This window comes from Bufo gargarizans, chromosome 2 (genome assembly GCF_014858855.1).
Source record: "Bufo gargarizans isolate SCDJY-AF-19 chromosome 2, ASM1485885v1, whole genome shotgun sequence".
Lineage (NCBI taxonomy): Eukaryota > Metazoa > Chordata > Amphibia > Anura > Bufonidae > Bufo > Bufo gargarizans.
In genome coordinates, this window is record NC_058081.1 from 505,205,780 (window position 1) to 505,229,665 (window position 23,886).

At 43.6% G+C, this 23,886-nt stretch overlaps 1 protein-coding gene across 2 annotated transcripts in view; it reads right to left on the reverse strand.

Annotated features, from left to right (window-relative positions):
* Window positions 1-15,925: 15,925 nt before the first annotated feature.
* The window catches only part of UHRF1BP1L (UHRF1 binding protein 1 like), a 149,956-nt gene continuing 141,995 nt past the window's right edge, over window positions 15,926-23,886 (reverse strand). The window contains exons 21-22 of one of the 2 annotated variants that reach the window (XM_044281274.1): window positions 17,900-17,953; window positions 16,559-16,654 (exon numbers count right to left, since the gene is read on the reverse strand). In XM_044281274.1, coding sequence (XP_044137209.1) covers window positions 17,918-17,953 — 36 coding nt within the window. In that variant the 3' untranslated portion in view covers window positions 16,559-16,654; window positions 17,900-17,917. Of the gene's footprint in view, window positions 16,655-17,899; window positions 17,954-23,886 lie in introns of both variants that reach the window. The other variant, XM_044281273.1, reaches the window with a different exon arrangement.

Genomic DNA, 23,886 nt, shown 5'->3' on the forward strand with positions numbered 1-23,886 from the left:
CAGGCCACTGTCAGATATTTAGGCCCCGGCACCCAGACAGAGGAGAGAGGTCCCATAGCAGAGAATCAGGCTTCATGTCATAGCAGAGAATCAGGCTTCATGTCACCCAACACTGGAACAGGCCACTGTAAGATATTTTTAGGCCCCGGCACCCAGACAGAGGAGAGAGGTCCCATAGCAGAGAATCAGGCTTCATGTCACCCAACACTGGAACAGGCCACTGTCAGATATTTTTAGGCCCTGGCACCCAGACAGAGGAGAGAGGTCCCATAGCAGAGATTCAGGCTTCATGTCATAGCAGAGAATCAGGCTTCATGTCACCCAACACTGGAACAGGCCACTGTCAGATATTTTTAGGCCCTGGCACCCAGACAGAGGAGAGAGGAGAGAGGTCCCATAGCAGAGATTCAGACTTCATGTTATAGCAGAGAATCAGGCTTCATGTCACCCAACACTGGAACAGGCCACTGTCAGATATTTTTAGGCCCCGGCACCCAGACAGAGGAGAGAGGTCCCATAGCAGAGAATCAGGCTTCATGTCATAGCAGAGAATCATGCTTCATGTCACCCAACACTGGAACAGGCCACTGTCAGATATTTTTAGGCCCTGGCACCCAGACAGAGGAGAGAGGTCCCATAGCAGAGATTCAGACTTCATGTTATAGCAGAGAATCAGGCTTCATGTCACCCAACACTGGAACAGGCCACTGTCAGATATTTTTAGGCCCCGGCACCCAGACAGAGGAGAGAGGTCCCATAGCAGAGAATCAGGCTTCATGTCATAGCAGAGAATCATGCTTCATGTCACCCAACACTGGAACAGGCCACTGTCAGATATTTTTAGGCCCCGACACCCAGACAGAGGAGAGGTTCATTGAACTTTGGGCTGCCCCGCAATATAATGGTAAAATGAAAATAAAAAGAGGATTGAATGAGGAAGTGCCCTGGAGTACAATAATATATGCTTAAGGTTAGGTAGTTATAAATGTCTAATCTGCACAAGGGATGGACAGGTCCTGTGGGATCCATGCCTGGTTCATTTTTATGAACGTCAGCTTGTCCACATTGGCTGTAGACAGGCGGCTGCGTTTGTCTGTAATGATGCCCCTTGCCGTGCTGATTACACGTTCAGACAAAACACTGGCCGCCGGGCAGGCCAGCACCTCCAAGGCATAAAAGGCTAGCTCTGGCCACGTGGACAATTTGGAGACCCAGAAGTTGAATAGGGCCGAACCATCAGTCAGTACGTGGTGGGGTGTGCACACGTACTGTTCCACCATGTTAGTGAAATGTTGCCTCCTGCTAACACATTCCGTATCAGAAATGCAAGGGAATGATTGGGCACACCTATGGTATTTGGTAACTAGTATTTATTAGAATAATTAAGACGGTTTAAATCATAAAACAGCAGTGTAATTTAGCAGTATAATTTAGCAGTATGAATTAACGTGACTGCTACGTAATTAAGCAGCATTTAGATAAAAATTATGCGTATTGGTGACCGGAATGAGGCTCAGGTTGGTCATTTACAGATGGTATTGTTTGACTAGCAGCCTCATTGCGACCATAATTCAAAACAGACAAGTGGAATATACGATAAAATCCAATAGTAATGAATCAAGTAAATCCTTATAAGTTTTAAAATACAATATAGGTAGTGAAAATATCAATGTATGGATACAACAGGTTGGAATCCCTCGGGTGTTGTCGCCAACTTAGGGCGGCACGATAATATTAAAGTGATTGCAATATTCAAAAGTCAAGGTAGCTCCGTCACTGACCCAGCGGCGTCCCGCTTTCAGTCAGAGATCGATCCAGCAGTAAAGCGACAGTAAGTTCAGGAACACTCTTACCAATGATGGAGGGTATCGTTTGAAATAGTATTCAATATGCAGTCGTTATGGCGGCTTGTGGTAAAAATTAAAAACGCACGGTACAGATTGATTGCGTTTAAATCAAAGTGAAACAAGAAAAGCCGTTACATTATATTAAAGAGTGAACTTTCGCACGATGGGTTAATGGCTTACATAAGACTTCCGGAATTAGAATCCGTATCGGGTTTTGTAAAATCCTGCTATAGGGTATAAAAGGACGATCGTTTGGGGAGGTCGGATAGCCACTGAGGAAGGGGACACTATAGCCCCGAAACGCGTCTGGTCTGACCCCCCAACTTCATGCGAGTGCACCGCATCTAATTCATTTAAGGACTACTCTACACCAGTGTATCCAACGGAGCCGATCTGAAACCTAGCCCGGAAAATTGGTATATTTGGATCCAAACAAGCGGGACCACGTGCAGCAACCGCACTGCTAACAAGTGACACACTAACAACTGCTGGATTCATCTAACCGTAAAGAGAAAAACCGAGAGAGGGTTTCGACAGACGGCTGAGGTTTCTCCTAAATCAGGAGAACCCTCCAACATTGGTAAGAGTGTTCCTGAACTTACTGTCGCTTTACTGCTGGATCGATCTCTGACTGAAAGCGGGACGCCGCTGGGTCAGTGACGGAGCTACCTTGACTTTTGAATATTGCAATCACTTTAATATTATCGTGCCGCCCTAAGTTGGCGACAACACCCGAGGGATTCCAACCTGTTGTATCCATACATTGATATTTTCACTACCTATATTGTATTTTAAAACTTATAAGGATTTACTTGATTCATTACTATTGGATTTTATCGTATATTCCACTTGTCTGTTTTGAATTATGGTCGCAATGAGGCTGCTAGTCAAACAATACCATCTGTAAATGACCAACCTGAGCCTCATTCCGGTCACCAATACGCATAATTTTTATCTAAATGCTGCTTAATTACGTAGCAGTCACGTTAATTCATACTGCTAAATTATACTGCTAAATTACACTGCTGTTTTATGATTTAAACCATCTTAATTATTCTAATAAATACTAGTTACCAAATACCATAGGTGTGCCCAATCATTCCCTTGCATTTCTGTCTTTTCTAGCAGCGGGGTGACGCTGCAAGATTGAGAGCACCCTTTTTGGTGTATCAGCCACCCTGTGCATCCAACTAACATATCGTTTTTACATTCCGTATCAGGTGGTGGTGCAGTTAGCTGTGGCGTGTTGACAAAACTTTTCCACATCTCTGCCATGCTAACCCTGCCCTCAGAGGAGCTGGCTGTGACACAACTGCGTTGGCAACCTCTTGCTCCTCCTCTGCCTTTGCCTTGGGCTTCCACTTGTTCCCCTGTGACATTTGGGAATGCTCTCAGTAGCCCGTCTACCAACGTGCGCTTGTACTTGCGCATCTTCCTATCACGCTCCAGTGCAGGAAGTAAGGTGGGCACATTGTTTTTGTACCGGGGATCCAGCAGGGTGGCAACCCAGTAGTCCGCACACGTTAAAATGTGGGCAACTCTGCTGTCATTGCGCAGGCACTGCAGCATGTAGTCGCTCATGTGTGCCAGGCTGCCCAGAGGTAAGGACAAGCTGTCCTCTGTGGAAGGCGTATCGCCATCGTCCTGCGTTTCCCCCCAGCCACGCACCAGTGATGGGCCCGAGCTGCGTTGGGTACCACCCCCGCTGTGAGCATGCTTCATCCTCCTCCTCCAGTAGTGGGCCCTGTCTGGCCACATTTGTACCTGGCCTCTGCTGTTGCAAAAAACCTCCCTCTGAGTCACTTCTAAGAGACTGGCCTGAAGAGTGCTAAAAATGACCCCTCTTCCTCCTCCTCCTGGGCCACCTCCTCTTCCATCATTGCCCTAAGTGTTTTCTCAAGGAGACATAGAAGTGGTATTGTAACGCTGATAACGGCGTCATCGCCACTGGCCATGTTGGTGGAGTACTCGAAACAGCGCAACAGGGCACACAGGTCTCGCATGGAGGCCCAGTCATTGGTGGTGAAGTGGTGCTGTTCCGCAGTGCGACTGACCCATGCGTGCTGCAGCTGAAACTCCACTATGGCCTGCTGCTGCTCGTCTGTCCAGCATGTGCAAGGTGGAGTTCCACCTGGTGGGCATGTTGCATATGAGGCGGTGAGCGGGAAGGCCGAAGTTACGCTGTAGCGCAGACAGGCGAGCAGCGGCCGGATGTGAACGCCGGAAGCGCGCACAGATGGCCCGCATTTTATGCAGCAGCTCTGACATGTCGGGGTAGTTGTGAATGAACTTCTGCACCACCAAATTCAGCACATGCGCCAGGCAAGGGATGTGTCGTCAAACCGGCTAGTCCCAGAGCTGCGACGAGATTTCGCCAATTATCGCACACCACCAGGCCGGGCTTGAGGCTCACCGGCAGCAACCACTCGTCGGTCTGTTGTTCAATAGCCCGTTTTCAATATCCACGTATCTGTGGTTAGGTGGACCTTGCCACAGATAGCGTTGCGCATTGCACACTTTTTTGCACAATTTTATCGGATACTTGGTTGTGCAGGGAAGGCACGGCTCTCTGTGGGACAGCAAGCGACATGAGCTGTTTGAAGCTGTCTGCGTCCACCAGCCTGAATGACAGCATTTCATAAGCCAGTAGTTTAGAAATGCTGGCATTCAGGGCCAGGGATCGAGGGTGGCTAGGTGGGAATTTACGCTTTCTCTCAAATGTTTGTCAGATGGAGAGCTGAACGCTGCCGTGTGACATGGTTGAGATGCTTGGTGACGGAGGTGGTGGTGTTGGTGGTACATCCTCTGTTTGCTGGGCGGCAGGTGCCAACGTTCCTCCAGAGGCGGAGGAAGAGGCCGAGGCGGCAGCAGCAGAAGAGGTAGGGGGAGCCTGAGTGAGTTCCTTGTTTTTAAGGTGTTTACTCCACTGCAGTTCATGCTTTGCATGCAGGTGCCTGGTCATGCAGGTTGTGCTAAGGTTCAGAACGTTAATGCCTCGCTTCAGGCTCTGATGGCACAGCGTGCAAACCACTCGGGTCTTGTCGTCAGCACATTGTTTAAAGAACTGCCACGCCAGAGAACTCCTTGAAGCTGCCTTTGGGGTGCTTGGTCCCAGATGGCGGTGGCCAGTAGCAGGCGGACTCTCTTGGCGGCGGGCGTTCTGCTTTTGCCCACTGCTCCCTCTTTTGCTACGCTGTTGGATCGGTCTCACCACTGCCTCTTCCTCCGAACTGTGAAAGTCAGTGGCACGACCTTCATTCCATGTGGGGTCTAGGACCTCATCGTCCCCTGCATCGTCTTCCACCCAGTCTTCCTCCCTGACCTCTTGTTCAGTCTGCACACTGCAGAAAGATGCAGCAGTTGGCACCTGTGTTTCATCATCAGAGACGTGCTGAGGTGGTATTCCCATGTCCTCAGCATCAGGAAACATAAGTGGTTGTGCGTCAGTGCAGTCTATGTCTTCCACCGGTGGGGAAGGGCTAGGTGGATGCCCTTGGGAAACCCTGCCAGCAGAGTCTTCAAACAGCATAAGAGACTGCTGCATAAGTTGAGGCTCAGACAGTTTCCCTGATATGCATGGGGGTGATGTGACAGACTGATGGGCTTGGTTTTCAGGCGCCATCTGTGCGCTTTCTGCAGAAGACTGGGTGGGAGATAATGTGAACGTGCTGGATCCACTGTCGGCCACCCAATTGACTAATGCCTGTACCTGCTCAGGCCTTACCATCCTTAGAACGGCATTGGGCCCCACCAAATATCGCTGTAAATTCTGGCGTCTAATGGGACCTGAGGTAGTTGGTACACTAGGACGTGTGGCTGTGGCAGAACGGCCACGTCCTCTCCCAGCACCAGAGGGTCCACTAACACCACCACGACCATGTCCGCGTCCGCGTCCCTTACTAGATGTTTTCCTCATTGTTACCGTTCACCACAATAATAAAAAAAATATTTGGCCCAATGTATTGAATTCAAATTCAGGCCTTTTTTTTACAGGCACCTCACACTATCTGGCTATCTATTTAGGTACCGTATTACACTAATACAGGCACAGCAGTAACCACAGATTTAGCTGAATATAAATTGTAGGCCTATTATTTAGGCGCTGGATGACAGGTATACGTTTACGGACAGCATTAGACTTGGAAATGCACGGTAGCGTGTGAAGTTATTGAGGATGACCCTATCCGCACCTTCAATCTAATATACCCTTTTATGGATCGATTTAAACTTGGCCTGCTACAGCAGAAACCACTGATTTAGGGAATTGCTAATTTGGGAATTGAATTTCAACCCAGAAAAAAATATATCCTTTGCCAGACAGCAGACAGTATTACAATTGGCTAGCCACAGCTGAAACACCAGATTTAGGGTACTGCTATTTTGTCAATTGTATTTCACCCCTCAATAAAATAGCAAGCACAGCCAAGCCTCTGATGTAGGATATAGCACAAAAAAACACACTATTGATGGTTAAATGTACTTGGTGGCAGCTTGTGCTGGCGCACCACAAGACGCCGACAAAATGGCCGCCGATCACCCCAGAAAAAAGTGACAGAAAAACGCTCTGGGCAGCCTTAAAACAGTGAGCAATTAAATAGCAGAGGTTGAATGATACACAGCTGTACATCGATCACTTCAGTAAGTGTTTTTGAAGACAAAATCACTGTCTAATCTTGCCTTAACAGCAGCAGCTGCATCCTATCCCTACACTAATCAGAGCAGAGTGACGTGCGGCGCTACGTGACTCCAGCTTAAATAGAGGCTGGGTCACATGCTGCACTGGCCAACCACAGCCATGCCAATAGTAGGCATGACTGTGATGGCCTCTTGGGGCAAGTAGTATGACGCTTGTTGATTGGCTGCTTTGCAGCCTTTCAAAAAGCGGCAAGAAAGCGCCGAACACCGAACCCGGACTTTTACGAAAATGTTCGGGTTCGAGTCTGTGTCACAAACACCCCAAAATTCGGTACAAACCCAAACTATACAGTTCGTGTTCGCTCATCCCTAGTCCTGATCAAAAGTTTAAGACCACTTGAAAAATGGCAAAAAATCATATTTAGCATGGCTGGATCTTAACAAGGTTCCAAGTAGAGCTTCAACATGCAACAAGAAGAAATGGGAGTGAGACAAAATGAATTAAATTTAATGAAAATAACGAATAAACTGAAACAGGCTGTTTTTCAGCTGATCAAAAGTTTAGGACCACACCTCCAAAAAAAAAAAACTAAACTAAACTAAACCCCCCCAAAACAGAAATCCAACTTCCAAACATGAACTCTGTAATGAGTAGCTCCGCTGTTATTGTTTATCACTTCAAAAATTCATTTCGGCATGCTTGATGCAAGCGTTTCCATGAGGTGAGTAGGAACATTTCTCCATGTGGTGAAGACGGCCGCACGAAGGCCATCTACTGTCTGGAACTGTTGTCCATTTTTGTAAACTTCCCTTGCCATCCATCCCCAAAGGTTCTCAATTGGATTTAGATCAGGGGAACGCGCAGGATGGGCCAAAAGAGTGATGTTATTCTCCTGGAAGAAGTCCCTTGTCCTGCGGGCATTGTGTACTGTAGCGTTGTCTTCTTGAAAAACCCAGTCGTTACCACACAGACGAGGGCCCTCAGTCATGAGGAATGCTTTCTGCAACATCTGGACATAGCCAGCGGCCGTTTGACGCCCCTGCACTTCCTGAAGCTCCATTGTTCCACTGAAGGAAAAAGCACCCCAGACCATTATGGCGCCCCCTCCACTGTGGCACGTAGAAAACATCTCAGGTGGGATCTGCTTGTCATGCCAGTAACGTTGGAAACCATCAGGACCATCAAGGTTACATTTTTTCTCATCAGAGAATAAAACTTTCTTCCACCTTTGAATGTCCCATGTTTGGTGCTCTCTTGCAAAGTCCAAACGAGCAGTTCTGTGGCGTTCAGGGAGACGAGGTCTTTGAAGACGTTTTTTGTTTTTGAAGCCCTTCAGCCTCAGATGGTTATGGGGCTGCAGTCAGCACCAGTAAGGGCCTTAATTTGGGTCGAGGATCGTCCAGTGTCTTGACAGACAGACAATTGGATCCTCCGGCTCAGTGCTGATGAAATTTTTGTTGGGTCTTCCACTTGACTTTTTTGTTCCATAACCCTCAGGATCATTTAAGAAATTCCAAATGTCTTACTGCGTCCCACCTCAGCAGCGATGGCGCGCTGTGAGAGACCCTGCTTATGCAGTTCAACAACCCGACCACGTTCAAAAAGGGAGAGTTATTTTGCCTTTGCCATCACAACGTGTGACTACCTGACAGAAAATGACAATGAATCCACATCTTTGCACAGATTTGGCCTTTTGAAGGCATGTGGTCCTAAAATTAAGGTCAGCTGAAAAACAGCCTGTTTCAGTTTAATCATTATTTTCAATTAATTGAATGATCAAAAAATGTTTTGTCTCACTCTCATTCCTTCTTGTTGCATGTTGAAGCTCTACTTGGAACCTTGTTAAGATCCAACAATGTAAAATATGATTTTTTGCCATTTTTCAAGTGGTCTTAAACTTTTGATCAGGACTGTATTATTGCATTGCAATTCCAGCTTTGGCGATTTTGCTATAGGTGATATTGGTAGAATGAACTAATAAAAACAAATATAGTACTGTATGTCAGAATAGTGCATTATAAAAGTTGGATTCGCAATGTGGTTAATAATAGCAAATATTATCGCATTGCGATTACAACTTAGGTGATTTTGATAATTGTGGTATTGGGAGAATTAACGGTCGGATATAACGAATATAGTACAAACCGGATTTCAAAAAAGTTGGGACACTATACAAATCGTGAATAAAAACTGAATGCAATGATGTGGAGGTGCCAACTTCTAATATTTTATTCAGAATAGAACATAAATCACGGAACAAAAGTTTAAACTGAGAAAATGTACCATTTTAAGGGAAAAATATGTTGAATCAGAATTTCATGGTGTCAACAAATCCCCAAAAAGTTGGGACAAGGCCATTTTCACCACTGTGTGGCATCTCCCCTTCTTTTTAAAACACTCAACAGACGTCTGGGGACCGAGGAGACCAGTTTCTCAAGTTTAGAAATAGGAATGCTCTCCCATTCTTGTCTAATACAGGCCTCTAACTGTTCAATCGTCTTGGGCCTTCTTTGTTGCACCTTCCTCTTTATGATGCGCCAAATGTTCTCTATAGGTGAAAGATCTGGACTGCAGACTGGCCATTTCAGTACCTGGATCCTTCTCCTACGCAGCCATGATGTTGTGATTGATGCAGAATGTGGTCTGGCATTATCTTGTTGAAAAATGCAGGGTCTTCCCTAAAAGAGATGACGTCTGGATGGGAGCATATGTTGTTCTAGAACCTGAATATATTTTTCTGCATTGATGGTGCCTTTCCAGACATGCAAGCTGCCCATGCCACACGCACTCATGCAACCCCATACCATCAGAGATGCAGGCTTCTGAACTGAGCGTTGATAACAACTTGGGTTGTCCTTGTCCTCTTTGGTCCGGATGACATGGCGTCCCAGATTTCCAAAAAGAACTTCGAATCGTGACTCGTCTGACCACAGAACAGTCTTCCATTTTGCCACACTCCATTTTAAATGATCCCTGGCCCAGTGAAAACGCCTGAGCTTGTGGATCTTGCTTAGAAATGGCTTCTTCTTTGCACTGTAGAGTTTCAGCTGGCAACGGCGGATGGCACGGTGGATTGTGTTCACTGACAATGGTTTCTGGAAGTATTCCTGAGCCCATTCTGTGATTTCCTTTACAGTAGCATTCCTGTTTGTGGTGCAGTGTCGTTTAAGGGCCCGGAGATCACGGGCATCCAGTATGGTTTTACGGCCTTGACCCTTACGCACAGAGATTGTTCCAGATTCTCTGAATCTTCGGATGATGTTATGCACAGTTGATGATGATAGATGCAAAGTCTTTGCAATTTTTCGCTGGGTAACACCTTTCTGATATTGCTCCACTATTTTTCTGCGCAACATTGTAGGAATTGGTGATCCTCTACCCATCTTGGCTTCTGAGAGACACTGCCACTCTGAGAAGCTCTTTTTATACCCAATCATGTTGCCAATTGACCTAATTAGTGTTAATTTGTCTTCCAGCGCTTCGTTATGCTAAAATTTACTTTTTCCAGCCTCTTATTGCTACTTATACCAACTTTTTGGGGATTTGTTGACACCATGAAAATTTGAATCAACGTATTTTTCCTTTAAAATGATACATTTACTCGGATTAAATGTTTGATCTGTCATCTACGTTCTATTACAAATAAAATATTGCCATTTGCCATCTCCACATCATTGCATTCAGTTTTTATTCACGATTTGTTTAGTGTCCCAACTTTTTGGGAATCCGGTTTGTACTATATCTAAGAATAGTGGATTATAAAAGTTGGATTCGCAATGCGGTTAATAATAATAGCAAATATTAGTGATTACAAATTAGCACTGCTAGATTCCATATTCGTTAACTTCGAATATGGAATCTAGCAAGCTGACCCATTCCATTAGAGACCCAGCAGCAGCTACAAGTTAAAATTGCAATGCGATTAATATAACTTGAATTAATCACATTGCGATTTCAACTTAGACCTGGTTTACTAAATTACTTTAAATTAGCGAGGATGACGAATATATTTATTAGTCAAAACGAAATATTCTCCATCTTCGCTAATTCAAGAAAGCCAACCATTGTAAACCAGGTACAAGTTAAAATCGTTATGCGATTTATTCAAGTTATATTATTCGCATTGCGATTGCAACTCAATTCTCACTTCCGACAGTACATTCTACCATGGTGATGAGGACGCTCCATGTGCACGGGAAGTAGATAGAGGCGGCAACGGGCACTAACTTGAGCGGGCAGGGAGCTAGGAATCCTCTCTTAAAAGTACTGCTTTTGGACAAAGCTAGCGTACCAATAAAAGAAAAAAAACTAATATTCGAAATAACGCATATATAGCAGTAATGAATTTCGCCTCCACGTGGCCCATACATTTGAATGCTATACAGAGACGGGTCTCCGTACAGCATTCAAGCGAAGTTTTGAACAAAGCGACCCTAGTCCTAACCTGTGCCCTTTAACAAAAAAAACACACTACTGACATGTCCAAGGTCCTGCAGGACCAGAAAGCAGCTTGATCCTGTGGCCGCTGTCACCAGTAATAGGCCTCAGCAGTCACACTGGCTTGAGCGATAATTATGGTTCAAGCTGATGTGTCTGCTTAGGCTTGTGATTGGCCGTAGCGGTAAATAGATCAAGCTGCTTTGTGGTCCTTTGGAGACCGGAAGTGGCCAGAACAGAGCATCTGCATGACTGCAGATAGATGAGTGGTGTTTTTTGTTAGAGGGCACAGGTTAGGACTAGGAGTGAGGGAATTCGCATAAAACTTTTTTAGAATACTGTACGGAGAGCTCGCTCCGTACAGAATTCTAACAAAGTTTTATTTGAATCGACTTTGGATTCCCTCATCCCTAGTTAGGACCACAGTGGTCGTCGGCTCCAAGGCTGGACAAGCCCTTTAAACTAAATGATAGATTAGATAGATATTCAGAATTCTGCACATCGTGGAATCAGTTCAGTCTGCTCTGTGCGAAATTGCAGTTTGGGGCAAATACTTCTTGCTGTATGAATGGAAATATACTTTTACAGATTTATCACCCCAGCCATACCCAGGGGTGCACCACCAATGAGGCCAGATGAGATGATCGCCTCAGGCAGCACCAGGTAAGGGCAAGAGGATGGCAGCCCAAGGGCCATGTACTGAAGGGAAGGGGTTAGGTTCAGAAATTTGCATTGGGGGGCGCCATTTCCGTTTTTCGACCTCAGGCAGCAGAAGAGCTAGGTGCACCCCTAGCCATACCTACCCATTTTTCCGAGGACTGACTTGCAAACCAAACCATAAACTAGTTGGATTTTATGCAAATCTGAATAATAATGGGAGGTGCTAGGCCTAATGTGCCCCACAATTTGAGATTCAAAATGAGAGTTATGCTTCAGTTCTGCACACACTGACCAAGCAGGGAATGATGAATAAGTTGAGCTAAGAGGCAAAAAGAAAATTTTATGTAGACTTTCTCTAAATGTTAAATTTAAACTGGGGTTCTAAAGTGAACCTACACTTTACAAAGTTTATTCAGGCTCTATTTTAGAACACTGTATTACGATATTAAATAAGACTGCACCATTTCCTGCTTTCACAGACCATAGTTAGCAACTTTACCACAAATTATTCTGTGGGAGAATTTTCCAAGTCCAAGAACAAAACAATTTAAAACGCAAGTAAGGAAAAGACGGAGGGTCTATTATTAGAAGCTATAGGCAGTCTTGGGTCAGTCTATTTATAACCTCTTCATTGGTCCCCACTAATTTTGTGTAAAATACTTATCTGCGGAGGTGCAGGCTACCATGCTGTTACATACAATATACAGGATTACTATTTATTTTTTGCACAAACAACTTTTTATGTATTTTAATCCCTTCCTGACAATGCCTATTTTTGCAAATTTGACACGTCACTTTATGTGGCAATAACTTTGGAACGTTTATACTTATCCGAGCCATTCTAAGACACATTGTTCTTCATGTCAGTCACAAATTTGAGTCAGTGTTTTACCTTTAATTATAAAAAGAAATAAAAATTTACAGAAAATGTTTAAAAAATTTGCTTTATTTTTTTTTAATTTCTCTTCTTTTAAGACAATGATACTTCATAAAATAGTTATTAATATTCCCCATATATATGTATTCTTTATTTTAGCATCATTTTGTAAATGTCATTTTTTTTTTCAAACATTAGAAAACTTTGAATGTTAAAATCAATTTTTCAAATTTTCAAGAAAACTACCAAAACCCAATTTTTTTGTAAGGACCAAATCAGTTTCAAAGTGACTTTGAGGGACTTACATAATAGAAACCACCCATAAATGCCCCCATTTTAGAAACCATACCCCGTAAATTATTCAAAACTAATTTTAGAAACTTTATTAACCCTTTAGATGTTCCACAAAAATTGGAAAATGGGGTGAAATTTCAAAATGTCACTTTTTTTTAAAAGATTTTCCAATTTAATATTTTTCCTGTAACACAGCAAGGGTTAACAACAAAACAGACCTACATATTTATTACCCCGATTCTGCAGTTTACAGAAACGCCCAATATGTGGTTGTAAACTGCTGTATGACCACACTGCAGCACTCAGAAGTGAAGGAGCACTGTTTGCTGGAATGGTTTTTGGATTCGATGTCGCTTTTGAAGAGACCTTGAGCCCATTTTGGAAACTACACACCCAATAAATCTTTCAAGGGGTGTAGTGAGCACTTGGACCCAACAGGCGATTCCTAGAATTTAGAAAATGAAATATAAAAAATTTTACATGAAAATGTTGCTTTAGGCTCACATTTTCGCAAGGGGTAACAGGAGAAAATGCACCCCATGTTTTTTACCCATTTTCTCCTGAATATAATGTGGTCATAAACTGCTTTTTGGGCACAGAACAAGGTTCAGAGGGGAAGGAGAGCCAGATGGTTTTTGGGAGCTATGTCGCATGAAGTGACCCCGAGTTACCCCATTCTGACTCCATGGGTGTTTTCCAGAAATGAATGCGTAGTGCATGGTCAAAAATGAAATTTTTTCCAGATATACCATTTCTGTGTCTAATTTGTGCCGCTGTGAATGAAGTGAGCTAATTATTGTACTGTGTTTCCCGATTGAAAGACCAAACATGTATCCCTAAACTGAAGTGTGGATATAGAATAAGAAACACTTTTCATAGACTTTACAAACATTTGGCTTTGGCTATGAAAAATTTTTTTTTTTACAATAAAATGCTACTTTAGCCCAAAATGTTTCATTTTCACAAGGGACAACTGGAGAAAATGCACCTCACAATTTGTTACCCATTTTCTCCTGAATACGGCAACACCTTATATGTGCTCGTAAACTGCTCTATGGGCGCACTGCAGGACTCAGAAGGGAAGGATCGCCATGTGGATTTTGCATGGCAGATTCTGCTAAAGTGGCTTTCAGGTGCCATGTCGCATTTGAAGAAACCATGAAGTACCCCTACAGAGGAAATCTCCAAGAGATGACCCCATTTTGCAAACTACACCATCAAGGAATTTCTTAAGGGGTGTAGTGAGCATTCTGAAGCCACAGGTGTTTTCCAGAAATAAATGTGTATTGTATGGAGAAAGGTGAATATGTAAGCTGTGCTGGCAGAGTGTAATAAGGAGGTCAAATTACAGGGTACATAAAAGATAAAATTAAGAATTCATGGATCAGTGGAACACTTTAAAGCATTCATTTATGCACATTAAATTTTAAAAAAATCCCAGAAATATTTTGAAAAAAATCAATTTCTGTGAAACCCGCACAGTTAATCTGAATTCCTGAGCTGCCCACAAATTACATTATTTTAGGCTGATTATCCTCAGGGGGTGGGTTCCATATGGGATCACTCTGGGGGCTGCCTCAGCTGTTATCCTGGGGCAAACTCTTGAGGATGCCTCATCACTGGATGATGAGGAGTAGTAGAGGAATTTGGCATCCTCATCCTCATATGCCTCATCAGTTGAATAGATTTGTGGGATGAATGAGTGATTTTTATTGGGGTGTGTAACATGTGCAATTCAACAAGTGTGAAGTGTGTAATTTGATGCATTCACAGGGGTTCGTATGTTGTGCTTTTATACATGTAGTGGATTCTATTCTGTTTTTATCGTCTGATGACTGATTTTTGTATTTTATTTTCTGAGCATGACTATGTGGGCAGCCATCTTGCCTGAGCTGTTCTTAACAGCATTTACACAGCATTAAAAACATTTTTTTATGGCAGCCCCATGGGCCATAGACACAATGGTCAGGAGGGGACCTCATTGACTTCTATGGGAGAGTTTTCTAGGCATGTTCTGTGACCTGTGCAGAGGTCATTGTACAAGGAAAGAATAGATAAGCTGTGACAATTACCTATTGCGAACAGAGGATCCTGACAGGCAGATTTAGAATAATATATAACTGCAGTAAAGTGATTTGTACAGACCAAAAAGTGGCACCAATTGTTAGGCTTAGTGGTCAATGTGAAAACTGCATGATTTTATGTTTTTTGTTAAAATATAGTTATTGACATGAAAAATTAAAAAACTAAAAATTCTTTACAAATATGTTAAACATAAAAACGTGATTTAAACAATAAGTCACATTCCCTTTAATACACTATCAAAAGCCACCACTAGAGAAAGAGAAAGAATACTCTTGTACATTGAATTAAATAAATAAAAGACAGTATGCAAAAAGCTCCAATGCTCCCTCTAGTGGTGGCTGCAAGCAGCTAGCATGTTATCTGCTAAATGTCCATTCAGGGGATTTTTAGGTCTATATCACAAAAAAACAAACCTCCAACCACTACACAGTTATAATAGGAAATTGACCAGAGCGCAATTTTTTTACTTCACACTTGAAAGGAAGACATTGTGACATATTGATGGAAAGTCAGGTCCCTGCATTGGGACAATCCAGACTACATTGTGCATTGGATGGCCAGCAAGAAACTGCACACTAAAGGTTACAAATGACAATTTGGCCACCCCTCTCCTAAACTATGATGGCACTTGTCCTGAGTACGTTTCATAGAATAGTTCACCCTCTCTCTAGGCACCATTTTTCACTTTTTCTGTAAATATCACCAGCTCTCTTTTTCTCTGGACTGGAGAGTGGGTGATAGGTGATCGGTGGACAGGGACTAGATGACCCATCATTTGCATCATTATATACTCTCCATGTGAGGCCACACTACACAAGAATAGGAAATCCATCTAAGCTCGCTCACCATAGGGGTTACACAACACTGATAACTCATATGGAGTACTTCAGATTTCCATTAACCAACACTTAGTTCTAGTGAGAAGAATTCGCCACCTAGGGTCCTGCTTGTTTCTTCCTCACCTGCAGTTTTTCACCCCTTTATGAGGATTAGACAAATTAACACTACATATAGAATGTTTCCTTTAAATACAACAAGCCCTATAATAAAAAAATAAAAATAAAAACACCACAAAAAAACAAATGCAGCCGCATCAAATTATTTATTGATAGTGCAAATAAAAATTAAAAAATAATTCTTAAACAATATTGAAACCAATTCTGTCTAAAGATAATTAACATACTGGATGTTACAATTTTCTTAAATAATTAAACAATTTGCCAAAACTTTTTTTATTTTATTTTATTTTAATACTTTGAAACCAAATTCAGAGCTTCACATCTGAAATCTAATAGATATGGTTAAAGAAGTTAAAGAGAAAAAAAAAGAGTTTTTTCTCCTCTCCCAGAAGCAGAGCCACTCTCCTGTTGTGTCTGGTAGTTCAGCTTTTTTTCTATTCAAGTCAATGAGACTATAGTAAGTTGTAATACCAGACACAGTTCATGTACAAGAGTGGCGCAGTTTCTAGAAGAAAGCAGAGCGTTCTTTCTAATCCCCCTTCAAGACAATGGAGCAGTATGACGGTCATGTAAAACATGTAGTCTTTATACATCATTTTCAACTCCTGCAAGGGAAAAAGAATGGTCCTGGTGGCTCGAATTTTAGTTTTAGTGAACTTCCAAAGGAGCCGCAATCAGAAATGCTACTAAACGCATCCGATGGGTTATAGTCCAATACAAAATCCAAGAGCTAGCGCTATTTGTCCAGTGTAAGCCTCTTAATTTGATGAAGTAAGCTGTCTCTTTCCATGTGGGCCTCTGCAAGGGCCATTTTGGTTTTGGCCAATTCCTGCTTTAGACATTCATTTTCGTCAAGAAGCTGGAGAGAAATGACAAGAAACAAGTTAGTAAAAATGAGATGAAATAGACCTAGATGCATCTATCATGGCTTGCTGCTTACAGAACTGAAGGCGGACATTTTGTAGGCTAAATCAACATGTCCTCCAGTTCAGATGGCCGTAATGTTGCTGTATATTAAGGTTCATATTACACGCACAAACCCCAGCCCAATCTCTGTTCTAATGATCCAAAGGAACAGCATCATAGGGATCTATGATGCAGGGTGCGAAAATACACCCACATTACGGTCGTGTGAATGAGGCCTTAATCATTCCCTTTCAGGTGGAAGCATTTTAGCTGGAAAACTTCCCATGCCTGGCAAAGTCAGCAGAATTCATGTCACATTTACGGATCCGCTGTTCTGTAGCTAGAGGGAACAGGCTGTCTTAAAGCAAGATGTAAATGGCATCTCTATAGATTTTCCAGCCTCTGCTCTCCTCAGCTAGCTGCATTGTTGCCATGTGTGAAAGGGGTTTGAAAACTGCGCCGCCATTAACATACTGAAACAATAGCCGCCATGTGTGGCAGTACCCTAATAGCTATATACGAGGGTGCCATTACATGTGCTCAACAGCAACTTTACCTCTAACTGTAACTACACTTGGACCTGCCACTGTCTCAGGTTGTAAGCCCAAGTACGGGACGGCAATTGGCGGTAAACAGGGAGTGTTACCCTAACACTTAGGCATGTTGAATAGATCCCTTAGGAAATTTTGCTAGGTGACCGCTCTGGACATTTAGATTGGCAAAGCAAACCATTAACCTCAATAGAGGTAGGTGATTGCTGGAGAGCCCTAGCATTGAGCCAAAAACTGTTAGACTTTATAAAATACAACCATTGCTCACCTCCACCAGTCCCACACTGCTGCAGTACCGATGCTGCTCCGGTCCCAGCCGCTATCTACTTCCTCTCCTGCCATGAGAGGCCCTCTCTGGCTGAAGTGGGTCACTGCTATGGCTAGCAATAGCCTGATTGGTTTTTCCTGCCATTTCCGGAGTGCCAAGACAGGAAGTGGAAAGCAGTGGGGACAGGAGCAGCAGTGGAACAACAGTAGTGGGAGACCAGTGGAGGTGAGCATTGTTTTGGTTTTTTATGAAAGCTCTCCCAGAAAAATTTCTTTAAAACCCATCCCACCTAATCAATTTCCCACTAATGTCAAGGAGAGCGCACAACATAAGTGTCAAAATCAGCTGTGTCCGCCAGCAGATGAAAAAACGTACTAGCCTTTCAATGGCATAGGCATTACATGCTTATTTTTCCCAGATGGTGCCAAATGACCTGAAAAAAATAAAATAAAATAAAATAAAAAATACACCACAATTACGATTCCTCTAGAAGTAAATAAGTACGGCATACATATTAGGACATCGTCAGACATCATCCACAACTCCGTCCTCCGTCAGGCAAAACTCCATCAGCCCTCAGACATCAGACAAAACTCCGTCCTCCGTCAGACAAAACTCCATCAGACCTCAGACATCAGACAAAACTCCGTCCTCCATCAGGCAAAACTCCATCAGACCTCAGACATCAGACAAAACTCCGTCCTCCGTCACCCAAAACTCCATCAGACCTCAGACATCAGACAAAACTCCGTCCTCAGTCAGGCAAAACTCCATCAGACCTCAGACCTCAGACAAAACTCTGTCCTCCCTCAGACATCAGCCAAAACTCCGTCCTCCCTAACTCAAAATACGCCCTACTACACACACTCTTCACCTGACGGAGCTGCTAGCTGCTGGAGAGGCAAAGGACCTGTGATGACGTCATGACCATGTGACGAGTCACATGTGTGGGAGGGGTCAGATGTGCACAGCAGCTGGTAGAGTGTACAGAACAGTAGCCATCAAATAGAGCTCTGTACTAGAGATGTGTGTGTAACCTGCATGTAGCAGAGCTGTGTACTGTGTTACAGAGATGTATGTGTAACCTGCATGTAGCAGAGCTGTGTACTGTGTTACAGAGATGTATGTGTAACCTGCAGGTAGCAGATCTGTATGTGTAACCTGCAGGTAGCAGAGCTGTGTACTGTGTAGCAGATCTGTATGAGTAACCTGCAGGTAGCAGAGCTGTGTACTGTGTTACAGAGATGTACGTGTAACCTGCAGGTAGCAGAGCTGTGTACTGTGTAGCAGATCTGTATGTGTAACCTGCATGTAGCAGAGCTGTGTACTGTGTAGCAGAGCTGTATGTGTAACCTGCATGTAGCAGAGCTGTGAACTGTGTAGCAGAGCTGTATGTGTAACCTGCATGTAGCAGAGCTGTGAACTGTGTAGCAGAGCTGTATGTGTAACCTGCATGTAGCAGAGCTGTGTACTGTGTTACAGGAATGTATGTGCAACCTGCAGGTAGCAGTGCTGTGTACTGTGTAGCAGAGCTGTACGTGTAACCTGCATGTAGCAGTGCTGTGTACTGTGTAGCAGAGCTGTATGTGTAACCTGCATGTAGCAGAGCTGTGTACTGTGTTACAGGGATGTATGTGCAACCTGCAGGTAGCAGTGCTGTGTACTGTGTAGCAGAGATGTGTACTGTGTTACAGAGATGTGTGTGTAACCTGCATGTAGCAGAGCTGTGTACTGTGTATATAGAGCAGTGTGTGTAACAGCATGTAGCAGAGCTGTGTACTGTGTTACAGAGATGTGTGTGTAACCTGCATGTAGAAGTGCTGTGTACTGTGTAGCAGAGCTGTATGTGTAACCTGCATGTAGCAGAGCTGTGTACTGTGTTACAGGGATGTATGTGCAACCTGCAGGTAGCAGAGCTGTGTACTGTGTTACAGAGATGTGTGTGTAACCTGGGAACTATAAAAAAGTGTAAAAAAAAACCATAAATATTAAAATTAAAATAAAAGACACATCATGGGTTTCGCAATGTGTAAAAACGCCCATTGTATAAAAATATATTCCCCATACGGCAAACAGCAAAACAGAAAAAAAAAAAAAGAGTCCAAATGTCCGATTCGCCGTTTTTGGTCACTTCATTTGCTACAAAAATGTAAATAAAAAGTGATCAAAAAGTCTTAAACACCCCAGAATGGTATCAGTAAAAAGTTTAGATTGCCCCGCAAAAAATGAGCCCCGACCCAGCTCTGTACACATAATTACAAAAAAGTTATGGGGCTCAAAATATGGCGACAAAAAAAATCTGATATTTAAAATTTTTTATCACTATTAAAACGCAAGAAAAACTATACATATAGGGTATTGCCGGATTCGATCTGACCTGTAGAATAAAAGTAACCAGTCAGTTTTATCGCACATCGAATGTCGTAAATAAAAATCACGTAAAACTGTGGTGGAATTGCTTTTTTTTTTCAACAGGAAGAATGGGCAGTTTTACCATCTGAGAAAATAAAGAGCCTCATCCACAACTACCACAAAAGACTTCAAGCTGTCATTGATGTTAAAGGGGGCAATACATGGTATTAATAACTGGGGTGTGTAAACTTCTGACCAGGGTCATTTGGGGAGTTTGTGTTGTGATTATGATTTATAAAGAGTAAACACAGTTGTTTGACATAAATGGCTTCAGCCGACCACTAACCATGAGCGAGAGAGAAGTGTCCGTGGTATCATTCATATTCTTTGAACAATGGTTAAAGGGGTATCCTCATCTTAATGATCACTGTTACATCTGTTAATGATTTGACAGTGATAATTTTTCTAAATACATTTTATTACCCAATTCCCATCCTTTTTTAGAAAATAAGTCCCCTCTTACCTGATGTTGTCTTTGGTCTCCCCTGGTCACGGCCACCTCTCCTGTCGAATCCAGCCAGGCCACGCTTGCGCAGAAGACGGAAAATTCTCTCCCGGCTGGGCCGCGCAATGTCCTGAACGCGCATGCAGCCGCGCATGCGCCATGATGACTTCTTCCTGGCCAGTATAGTACAGAGCCGCGAATGCGCACGCCGACTCTGTACTATACAGGCCAGGAATTAGTCACCATGGCACATGCGCGGCGCTGTGCGCGTTCAGGACATTGAGCGGCCCGGCCGGGAGAGAATCTTCAGTCTTTTGCGCAAGCGCGGCCCGGCCGGGAGAAGAATACAGGAAGTGAACGTCACGCTCAAGGAAGGCAAGTATGAAAAAGGGAAGATGAGAATACCCCTTTAAGAAATCATAAATTCTGCAAGGGTATGTAAACTTATCAGCACAACTGTAAGTAGCTCTGTGATATAAATCTGTGGAATATGGGAAGCACAAGAGGATGTGCACCATAAATCCCATCTTTGTAAGGCCTCTTGCACATGGCCGCTGTGTGACTGTGGTCGTATTGTGGACCACATACTGCGGTTCCGCAATACACAGGGCACCAGCCGTGTGCATCCCGCATCCGTGATGTCGACCCATTCACTTGAACGGAACAGAAACACGGATCGGATCCCCACAGAAGCACTACAGAGTGCTTCCGTGGTGTTTCTGGCCATCCCTCCGCACAGCAAAAAAGTAGAACATATTCACGGACCCATTCAAGTTGAATGGGTCTGGATCTGTCCCGGCCGCTGCACGCACGTTGCCCCGTGCATTGGGGACTGCAAATTGCTGTCCCCAATGCACGGAATGGACCAACAACGTTCATGTGCAAGAGGCCTAACACTTGTGATCTGTGTGAAGCGGCATATATGCATTCATGTTGCATGTATTTATTAATTAGGGTTACCAATTCTGAGTAACTCGGAGTGACAGGAGATTTACAGAATCAGATTTTATTTTTTTTGTCGTCATATTTTGAGCTCTATAACTTTTTGGGAATTATGTGTACAGAGCTGGATGGGGGCTCATTTTTTGCGGGGCAATCTAAACTTTTTACTGATACCATTCTGGGGTGTTTAAGACTTTTTGATCACTTTTTATTTACATTTTTGTAGCAAATGAAGCGACCAAAAACGGCGAATCGGACATTTGGACTCTTTTTTCTTCTGTTTTGCCGTTTGCCGTATGGGGAATATATTTTTATACAATGGGTGTTTTTACACATTGCGACACCCATGATGTGTATTTTTTTAGTTCTTTTATTTTCATTTTGGGAAAAGGGGGGTGATCTGAATTTTTATGTTTTATTTTACACTTTTTTATAGTTCCCAGGTTACACACACATCTCTGTTACACAGTAAAAAGCTCTGCTACATGCGGTTACACACACATCTCTGTAACACAGTACACAGCACTGCTACATGCAGGTTGCACATGCATCCCTGTAACACAGTACACACTCTGATACATGCAGATTACACATACAGCTCTGCTACACAGTACACAGCTCTGCTACATTCAGGTTACAAATACAGCTCTGCTACACAGTACACAGCACTGCTACATGCAGGTTACACATACAGCTCTGCTACACAGTACACAGCTCTGCTACATGCAGGTTACACATACAGCTCTGCTACACAGTACACAGCTCTGCTACATGCAGGTTACACATACAGCACTGCTACACAGTACACAGCTCTGCAACATGCAGGTTACACATACAGCTCTGCTACACAGTACACAGCTCTGCTACATGCAGGTTACACATACAGATCTGCTACACAGTACACAGCTCTGCTACCTGCAGGTTACACATACATCTCTGTAACACAGTACACAGCTCTGCTACATGCAGGTTACACATACAGCTTTGCTACACAGTACACAGCTCTGCTACATGCAGGTTACACATACAGATCTGCTACACAGTACACAGCTCTGCTACCTGCAGGTTACACATACAGATCTGCTACACAGTACACAGCTCTGCTACCTACAGGTTACACATACATCTCTGTAACACAGTACACAGCTCTGCTACATGCAGGTTTCACATACAGATCTACTACACAGTACACAGCTCTGCTACCTGCAGGTTACACATACAGATCTGCTACACAGTACACAGCTCTGCTACCTGCAGGTTACACATACAGATCTGCTACCTGCAGGTTACACATACATCTCTGTAACACAGTACACATCTCTGCTACATGCAGGTTACACATACAGATCTGCAACACAGTACACAGCTCTGCTACCTGCAGGTTACACATACAGTTCTGCTACACAGTACACAGCTCTGCTACCTGCAGGTTACACATACATCTCTGTAACACAGTACACAGCTCTGCTACATCCAGGTTACACATACATCTCTGTAACACAGTACACAGCTCTGCTACATGCAGGTTACACATACATCTCTGTAACACAGTACACAGCTCTGCTACATGCAGGTTACACATACAGCTCTGCTACACAGTACACAGCTCTGCTACATGCAGGTTACACATACAGCTCTGCTACACAGTACACAGCTCTGCTACATGCAGGTTACACATACAGCACTGCTACACAGTACACAGCTCTGCTACATGCAGGTTACACATACAGCTCTGCTACACAGTACACAGCTCTGCTACATGCAGGTTACACATACATCTCTGTAACACAGTACACAGCTCTGCTACATGCAGGTTACACATACAGCTCTGCTACACAGTACACAGCTCTGCTACATGCAGGTTACACATACAGATTTGCTACACAGTACACAGCTCTGCTACCTGCAGGTTACACATACAGATCTGCTACACAGTACACAGCTCTGCTACCTGCAGGTTACACATACATCTCTGTAACACAGTACACAGCTCTGCTACATGCAGGTTTCACATACAGATCTACTACACAGTACACAGCTCTGCTACCTGCAGGTTACACATACAGATCTGCTACACAGTACACAGCTCTGCTACCTGCAGGTTACACATACAGATCTGCTACCTGCAGGTTACACATACATCTCTGTAACACAGTACACAGCTCTGCTACATGCAGGTTACACATACAGATCTGCAACACAGTACACAGCTCTGCTACCTGCAGGTTACACATACAGATCTGCTACACAGTACACAGCTCTGCTACCTGCAGGTTACACATACAGATCTGCTACCTGCAGGTTACACATACATCTCTGTAACACAGTACACAGCTCTGCTACATGCAGGTTACACATACATCTCTGTAACACAGTACACAGCTCTGCTACATGCAGGTTACACATACATCTCTGTAACACAGTACACAGCTCTGCTACCTGCAGGTTACACATACATCTCTGTAACACAGTACACAGCTCTGCTACATTCAGGTTACACATACATCTCTGTAACACAGTACACAGCTCTGCTACATGCAGGTTACACATACATCTCTGTAACACAG